The sequence below is a fragment of the Nannospalax galili genome, unplaced genomic scaffold, assembly GCF_000622305.1.
Source record: "Nannospalax galili isolate Female #2095 unplaced genomic scaffold, S.galili_v1.0 scaffold1200, whole genome shotgun sequence".
NCBI classification, from domain to species: Eukaryota; Metazoa; Chordata; class Mammalia; order Rodentia; family Spalacidae; genus Nannospalax; species Nannospalax galili.
The window spans coordinates 1172721-1182130 of NW_008347131.1; the positions used below are offsets into that span (position 1 = coordinate 1172721).

A 9410-nucleotide genomic window follows, 5' to 3' on the forward strand; every position below is an offset into this window, starting at 1 on the left:
GACCTCAAGAGTGAAAACAAATCAGTTTATCTGGTCCAATTGTATGTCCTTAAACACCCAAAAGGGATGTTTAAGCAAAGATTAAAGGGACCCATATAATTTCATAAGAGCATACATATATATAACTAAAAGCTACTTATCAAACAGCAAAGCCAGACAGGCGATACCTTCATTCGAGTTGTTGGCCAGGATAGATAAAGGCTCTTCCAGACAGTAACCCAACATACTACATGAAAAATGAACAGCAGACCCCAATTCCATCCAAAGGAATCCTGACAATGTATTGCCGTAGATGAGGAACAGCTGACCCTCCTGGAACAGGGACCTCTGGCTGACTAGATTTGCTGGAAGGGCAGACAGGGGGGAATGGATGAGGGTGCTGACAACACAGTGGACAGTGACAGGGATGGCAGAGTATGGAGCCTCTAGTGGGAGAGGAAGGCTGTCTATCTGACGAGTTTGTATTCATGCTCAGATGCCGAGGAGCTCAGAAGGTGGGCGGCTGTGACCAGTGATAGTCATGTATATAGAGATTAGAAGTGCATGTGAAAATGTCTCAATGTACAGAATTTTAACTTAAACCTACAACCTAAGTAGATCTAGAGCCCAGTGTGGTGGGGGTTCGTGAGATGGTTCAGTGGGTAAGGACCTAATGACAGGAGCTTGATTCCTAGAACACCCATGGTGGAAAAAGAGAACCAACTTCCACAAGTTGTCCTCTGAGCTTTACAAGAGCAGCCCACATTCTCTCTCTCTCTCTCTCTCTCTCTCTCTCTCTCTCTCTCTCTCTCTCTCTCTCGTCTCTGGGAGGCCAATTAGGACGGAGGCCAATTAGGAAGCTAAGCATGGCAGCCTGAACTGGGGGTGGGGGCTGATGTTGGGAGAGAGGATGCCAAGAAAACAGTAGTGAACTGATGTTTGCATAGATACTGAGGGAGAAACTCTACTCCATTCCGTCTCTTGGATTTGAGAAGACATCTGTACCATATATATAAAACAAATCAAACAAATAATCCCCAAACAAAGCAAACAAACCACACAAAATAAAGCAAAAACAGGAGCCAAGGCTGGCTCCTTGGCCTCTCACATTAGGTCCTGTTCTGTGTTCCTGGAGTTGTCAAGGGAGTAAGGTTCTGGGTGGGGGTAGGTGAGATGGAGGAGGTGTAACTTACACTGATTATTACTCACATAGAAATGTCTCTTTTTCTAAGGTATCCGAGATCAAATCATCTCTTTCTCCAAAGGAGCCATTCATCATGTACTGAGGGCTACTTTTCCAAACACGCTGCTGAATAGCAGAATTTGGTAAAGTTCTTCTTTGAGCTAAGAAGTGATTTAGTTCAGGCTGCTTATAGGCTGGCCCCACATCTCCAGTGCTGATGTCAGGATTAAAATCCCGACTGCTCAAACCACTACAACTTTATTACCACTGTCTATCACAAAGCCTTTACAATGGCACAGCCCATTTTTCAAAGACCTCTCACATTCCAGTTTATTTGAACAGCGACTAAATAGTCCCATTTGACAAGAGAGGAAACAAGAGTAAAGAGACTTCAGAAACACCACAGTGTGTTTCTAACGACAAGAGAGGAAACAAGAGTAGAGAGGAAACAAGAGTAAAGAGACTTCAGAAACACCACAGTGTGTTTCTAATGGAATAAGAAAAGACTTGAGGAGCTGGAGAGATGGCTCAGCAGTTAAGAGCACTAACTGCTCTTGCAGAGGGTCTGGGTTCAAATCCCAACACCCACATAATAACTAGTAACTGTCTGTAACTCTGGTTCTGGGGATCCATCCTCTCTTCTGTCCTCCAAGGACACTGCACGACATGGGTACACTTACATGCAGGCAATACACTCACACATTAAATAAAAATAATTTTTCGAGCTGGGCGTGGTGGTGCATGCCTTTAATCCCAGCATTCAGGAGGCAGAGGCAGGTGGATCTCTGTGAGTTCAAGGCCAGCCTGGTCTACATAGTGAGTTCCAGGACAGCTGGACTACAGGGAGACCCTGTCTCAAAAAGACCAAAAAAAAGTTGTTTTTTTTGTTTGTTTGTTTTAAAAAAAAAAAGGGGGCTTAAAAGGCAGAAAAACCCCAGTGGCTGTAAGAGCTGTTAAGAAAGCCAAACCCAAGTGAAGGAGATACTAGAGTGGGAGCCAAGTACTGATGCCAAAGGCATTTTTTCCTAAAGATACTGAATCTTACAAAATGAAGGTCTGTTTTCAACAAATCAGTAATCAAAGATTGTTAATAATGTTGAACAAAGCGGCTAGAATTAAAATCAGTGTTAAGCCGGCTACAGTGGAGTGGCAAAGGCAGTAGTATTGCAAGCTCAAAGCAGGTGGACTGCATAACAAGACTGCCTCAAAAAGCCTAGAGCTGGAGAGATGGCTCAGCGGTTAAGAGAACTGACTGCTCTTGCAGAGGACCCAGGTTCGATTCCCAGCACCCACATGGCGGCTACAAACCGTCTTTAATTCCAGTGCCAGGAGAATCCAAAGCCCTCTTCTGACCTCTGTGGCATCGTACCATATGGGTACACTCACATGCAGGCCACCCTCACTCATACGCATAAAATAATAAGCTGGGCATGGTGGTGCTCGACTTTAATCCCAGCACTCGGGAGGCAGAGACAGGCAGATCTTTGTGAGTTTGAGGCCAGCCTGGTCTACATAGTGAGTTCCAGGACAGCTGGGGCTACAGGGAGACCCTGTCTCAAAAAGATGAAAAAAAAAAAAAAAAAAAAAAGGAAAGAAAAGAAACAGACCCTGCTTGCCTAAAAAACTGGTTGCTTGTTTAATCTTTTTTTCTGCTTCTGTAAATGTTTCCTGCCCAAAGCTGCAGTTTATGGTCTCTTGTCACGAAGGCTAGAAGGCCCTTTTGACCCCTGTGTCTAGTCTATAGTCATGTAGACAGGAATTCAAACCCACCAATGACAGAATGGGTCTATAATGACACCATATTGTCTATAAATACTGTAAGAAACTGCAGCCTGGGGGCTGGAGACATGGCTCAGAGATTAAGAACATTGGCTGTTCTTGCATAAGACCCAGGTTCAAATCCCAGCACCCACATGGCAGGTAACAACTGTCTGTAACTCCTGTTCCAGAATAGCTGGGGCTACAGGGAGACCAATTCAAAAAGGCCACACACACCAAAAAACAAACAAACAAACAAACAAAAACCCTGCAAAAAGCCCCCACAAAAATAATAAACAAAACTGGGCCTGGTGGCACAGGCCTGTAGTCCCAGCACTCGGGAGGCAGAGGCAGGCAAATCTCTGTGAGCTCAATGCCAGCCTGGTCTCCATAGTGAGTTCCAGGCCACCTGGGGCTGCAAGGAGACCCTGTCTCAAAAAGATCACTAAATAAATAAATAAATAAATAAATAAACAAACAAATAAATAAAATAAACAAATAATTGAAAATAAAAACTTACAGGGCATACATGCCTTTAATCCTAGCACTCAGGAGGCAGTAGTGGCAGGCAGATCATTGTGAATTTGGGACCAGCCTGGTCTATGTAGCAAGTTCCATGTCAACCAGGACTACATATTGAGACTGTCTCAAAAATAAAATAAAATAATAAAACTCATTCTTGTTGACATAAGCCAGTATACCATTAGAAAATTAATTTCTGGGCTGGAGAGATGGTTCAGCAGTTAAGACCAGTGGCTGTTCTTGCAAAAAGAGCTGGGTTTGACACTGGGCATGGTGGCACAGGCCTTTAATCCCAGCACTTGGGAGGCAGAGGACACTGGGCGTGGTGGCACAGGCCTTTAATCCCAGCACTTGGGAGGCAGAGGCAGGCAGATCTCTATGAGTTCAAGGCCAGCCTGGTCTACAAAGTGAGTTTCAGGACAGCTGGGGCTACAGAGAGACCCTGTCTCAAAAAGAGCCAAAAAAAAAGGCCTGGGTTTGAATCCCAGCCACCCACATGGTAGCTAACAGCCGTCTGTAACTCTGGTTCCAGGGGATCCCGATACCCTCTTCTGACCTCCTTGGGCATTGCACAAGACAGGTGCATTTACATACATGAAGGCAATACACTCATACACATAAAATAAAAATAAATTAAAAAAAATAATTTCCAGGCTGATGAGATGGCTCTGAGAGGAAAGGCATTTTCTGTCAAGCCTGTTGCCTAAGTTGGATCCTTGGGACTAACAAGATGGAAAGCGAGAACTACCTCCTGAAAGTTGTCCTCTAACCACAACACGAGCCATGGCACATCTACATGCACATGCACACACACAAATAAATGTAGTAAATGGATTACAGGCATGTGCCTTCACACCTGTCTTAATTTTCTAAAGCTAATATTTAACTTGGGAGGCAAAGGTAGAAAGATTATTGCAAACCTGGGTGAGTTTTAAACAGTTCTAGGTCAGTTTGAGCTATTTAGTGAAATCCTATCTCAAAACAAACAAAAGATAAAATTTATAATAGTACAAAAGTACGAAATACTATGAAAAAACTATAAATCTGGGCTGGGCATGGCAGTACACACTCCCAATCCCAGCACTCAGGAAGCAGAGACGAGGGTTGCTGCCTCCTGAATGCTGGAGTGCAGGCACTCACCACCAGGTCTGAGAGCCAATCACTTGTTCTGTTTTATTTTTCCCTCCCCACCCCCATTTTTCGAGTGAGGTGTACATGTGAGTACACTTTTTGCATGTGTGTAGATGCACATACATGTGTGTGCATGCATATGGAGGCCTGAGGTTGATGTTGGGAATTGTCCTCAATTGCTCTTCCACTTTATTCACTGAGGCACTCTCAAACTCAGAGCTGGTCAATAAGACTAGTCTTACTCTGGGAATCCTATGTCCCTGCCTTTCGAAACTGGAATCACAGGCAGGCAGAGGCCACCATGCCCACCAGGCATGTACATGGGTTTCTGGGGATCAGGACTCCAGTCCTCACAGCTGAGTGGCAAGTACTTTAACCTCAGCCATCTCTTCGGCCTTCCTTTCCTTTAGTCCTTTCCCCCTTTCCCCACTTCTTTCCTCTTTCCTCTCCCCATTTCATGCCTCATTTTATGCAGGACTGAAGATCAAATATGCTAGGCAGGCACTCTAACCTGAGCCCCAATAATTTTTTGAGACGGGGTCTCACTATGTAGCCTCAATAATTGTAAATTGTAGGATTAGAACGATGACTCAGTGGTCAAGTGTGCTTACTGCTCTTGCAGAGAACCCAGTTTGGTTCCTAGCACCCATATTGGCAACTCACATCCACCTGTATCTCCAGGGGATCCCATACCCTCTTTGGGCCTCTGTAAATACTTACACACTTACACACATACACACACACACACACACACACACACACACACACACATAAATAATTAAAAATATGTTGGGTTATGGTAGTGCATGGCTTTAATCCCAGCACTTGGGAGGCAGAGGCAGGCAAGTCTCTCTAAGTTCAAAGCCAGCCTGGTCTACATAGTGAGTTACAGGCCAGCTGGGGCTACAGGGAGACCCTGTCTCAAAAAGACCCCCCCCAAAAATTAAAAATACTTTTAAATATTAAAAATTTTTAAAACTCCAATTCTGCTTTTAAAATTTTTTATTTTTATTTTTTTTAATTTTTTTATTTATTATTTTTATTTTATGTGTACGAGTGTATTGCCTGCATGTATGTGAGTGCACCCGTGTTGTGCAATGCCACAGAGGTCAGAAGAGGGCTTCGGATTCCCCTGGAACTGGAGTTAAGGATGCTTCATAGCTGCCATGTGGGTACTTGGAATTGAACCCGGGTCCTCTGCAAGAGCAGTCAGTGCTCTTAACCACTAAGCCATCTCTCCAGCCCCTTATTTTTATTTTTTATATATTTTTTTTGTAGCTGGAGATGAGCTGGGTATGGGGGCACTGCCTGTAGTTGCCAACACTAGGGAGGCAGAAGTAGACAGATCTCTGTGAGATGGAGGTCAGCCTGTTCTATATAGTGTGTTCCAGGCCAGACCAGGCCATATAGTGAGACCCTGTCTCAAAAACAAAATACAAAAGACTAGAGATGGTAGTGCACCCCTGTAATCTCAGTACTGAGGAGGATCAGGGAGGTAAGGACAGCCAGGACCACATAAGTGATTTTGATTTTGAGATCAGGCGGAATGGTCACACACACACACACACACACACACACACACACACACACACACACACACACACAAATCAACCAATCAATAAATTACTGAATAATTTAACAAAACTTTTTTGTCATTGTTGTCTTTTGAGACAGAGTCTCCCTGTAGCCCCAGCTAGCCTGGAACTCATTATGTAGACTAGGCTGTCCTTGAATTTAGAGCAATCCACTTGCCCCTGCCTCTCAAGTGCTGGGATTAAAGGTGTGCATTAAAGGTGTCCACCAGGCAAAAATAAAACTTTTGATATTCAGGGGATTGAACCTAGGTCCTGGGCAATATCAAACCAGTGTTCTACCACTGGGTCATAAAATCAATCCCCAATGACTTCTTTTTTTTAATGTTACAAGCCAATTTTAAAATTTACATAGAGACTGAATTTTTGGGTCTCCGCGTCAGTGGAAAACAGATGATGCAGAAACCTGAAGAAAGTTCAGTGCCTTGTCACAATGGGAGGATGATCACCCACAACTATCACCCCCTCCAAGGCTCAGGGATTTTTGTGGAAGAGGTTGGTGGAAAGAATGTAAGAGCCAGAAGAAGGGGTAGAGTGTTAACTGGAAGTGCCCTCCAACCACTATTTGGGCAAGCCATAGTTGCACCTCCATTCCATGCTCATCAAGAGTTCCAATGGACTCTCATATGAGCATTTGAAAATTTTTGTTCTGACGTTTTTCTAGTTCCCTGTCTAGAACTTGTAATACTAATTACTCTTGCCTTTACTTCTCCTTCACATCTCCTATTCACCAGTCAAGAACTCTCTTTTCCCCCTACATATAAGAGTTACGCAATTTGGGAGTCCTTTAGATAGACCCACTGAAGGGGTACCCTAATTGCCTCACTCTGTGTCCCTGTTCAGCACTAAAGAAACCAGAGCAGTCTGCATCCTGATTCCCTATTGGCAGGTAACCCCTTCAGAGGATGGTGTGATAATAGGAGGTAGGAATTGGCTAGGCAGTTAGGGTAAAAAGACCCCAAAGAAAAGTAGCCAGTTTCTTAGCTAAAAGACAAAATGTCCTTGGGCCTCTTAGCAACATACTCCATTCCAAAACCCAAAAATGTCTAAAGTATTTGGGAGGTTTTATCTAATCCTTAAAAGATTTTAGGGTTATCTTGTCATAGGGGGGTAATGTTAGAGTAGCAAAGAGCCCCATTTAAAAAAAAAAAAAAGATCCTGGGCATGGTGGCGTACGTCTTTAATCCCAGCACTCGGGAGGCAGAGGCAGGCAGATCTCTGTGAGTTCAAGGCCAGCCTGGTCTACATAGTGAGCTCCAGGACAGCTGGGGCTACAGGGAAACCCTGTCTCAAAAAGACCAAAAAAAAAAGAAGAGTGTATGTATCAGAAAAAAAGTGATGGGGAGATACGGGAAGAGTTAGAGGGGAGGGAGTGGGCATGGATTTGATCAAAACACTTTATATGCATGTATGAAATTCTCAATAAATTTAAAAAAAGGGGGGGAGGAGATGTAGGAAACCAGAATGGCACGCCCTAGGGCGAGATGAGCCTAAAACTTTTAAGTCCAGGCTACGTTCTCTGCTGCAGGGAGGGGTGCTGAAAACAGCAACTCTGCTATCCCTGTCTTGCAGAACATGGCAGGGCTAGCAAGAGAAAAACAGCTGAGTCAAAAGTTTAATCTTCTTGCTCTGAGGGAAAGCATTTTGGTCAACAGCCCTTATCCCACCTCCCTGTCCTGAACAAATAACTCAGCTACCATTAGTTAAGAGATTAGGCCGGGTTAAAGGTTTACTCTGAGGTTAAAAGCTAGAAGTTTACCATGCTTTTAGCCCTAAGAAAAAAAACAAAACAAAACATTGTGGCCAATAAATTACCAGACAGGCATTGGTAACCTTGAGTAAAAGTTCAAGCATCCTGCTTTACATACAGCCCCCATCTGGTGCCTGCTAAAAAGCTGGATGTCCTGTTACTTGTCTAATTGTACCCTAAATCTTTGTATGTGACTGCCAGTTCCTTGCAATGCAAAAAAAACTCTCTGAATTTCCTAATTAACAGCTTATGGTAAAGGGAAAAAAAAAGAAAGAAAATCCTATTAGTTACTAAGTAAGGCTAAATATTGATGTTACTTGAAAATAAGCAAATGAATTTCAGAGGTTACTCCATAATTCCCAACATCTGCCTTTACATGGTGATGTTAAAATGTGCACAATATGCTCTAAGAGATTTTAATGTTTTCTGAAATTAAAATGAAGCCCCCCCTCCCAAAAAAGGAGTCAAAGCCCCCAAAAAAGGAGTCGATGGGGAGTCGGTTACTCCTCCCAATCAGGTGACCTTAGCTGCATGTGGGGGAGTGGCTAAGTATATAAGCCGAGAATGCCACCACGCACATCTCTTGCCATTTTGTGTGGCTGTCGGGAAGTCATAGGATGTATATTTGAGTGTGGACTTTCCAGTGAAGCTGTAAATAGGTAGGTCCCCACTCTTCTGTAAATAACCCCCATCCTATGCTGTTAGCAAGGCCAATAAACTTGTTAGGATTTAAAAAAACAAAAAAAAAAGAGAGAGCTAATGGAAACCTTCATTATTCCACCAAAGTTGAACCCATGTTGCCAAATCCTTTGGTCTTTGATTTCTTATTCCTAGTCCCCCTCCCTTAATCTTCATTATATATATATATATATTTGTGTAACCTGCTTCAAGTTATTTCTGGAAAAATGTGTGAAAAATTGCCTCTTTGGAATAATAAAAAAAGTAATAAAAAATTTACATAGAGAGGGCTGGCGATGTAGCTCAGTGGCAGAATGCTTGCCAAGCCTACATAAGGCTCTGGGTTCAATCCCCAGAACCACAGGAAGGAAGGGAGGGAGGGAGGGAAGCATAGACCCAAGAATGGGTAAGACACTTCTGAAGAATAAGGGGAAAGGAAATGCCTCTCCACATGTCAAGACTATTTTCAAAGCTGGGTATGGTGCAGGACTGCAATCCTAGCACTAAGGAGGCTGAGGCAGGAGGACAGTGAGTTCCAGACCAGCCTGGGCTACAAAGCAAGAATAGTCTTTTAAAAAGACTATTTTGATGGTTTGAGATGTTCTATGTGATACACACACTCACACTCACACACACACACACACACACACACACACACACACACACACAAATCAACAAATTTTAAAAAATGTATTATATTTGAGGAGGAAGCATGGAAATTTACATTATGTTAATTAGTAGAGGTGATGAACATTACCATTGAAATCTACCTGATGACTTTATAGACATACATAGGCTCCAAGGACCCAAGTGCAAA

The 9410-nt window shown here is 43.3% G+C and overlaps 1 protein-coding gene across 4 annotated transcripts in view; it reads right to left on the minus strand.

Annotated features, from left to right (window-relative positions):
• Agbl2 (ATP/GTP binding protein like 2) overlaps window positions 1-9410 on the minus strand; it is a 60520-nt gene that overhangs the window by 48334 nt on the left and 2776 nt on the right. Inside the window, exon 4 of one of the 4 annotated variants that reach the window (XM_008843629.1) lies at window positions 1189-1323. The exons of the other annotated variants lie outside the window; for them this stretch is intronic. Within the exon in view, the coding sequence (XP_008841851.1) occupies window positions 1189-1323 (135 nt within the window). The remainder of the gene's footprint in view (window positions 1-1188; window positions 1324-9410) is intronic. 4 annotated transcript variants of the gene reach the window in all.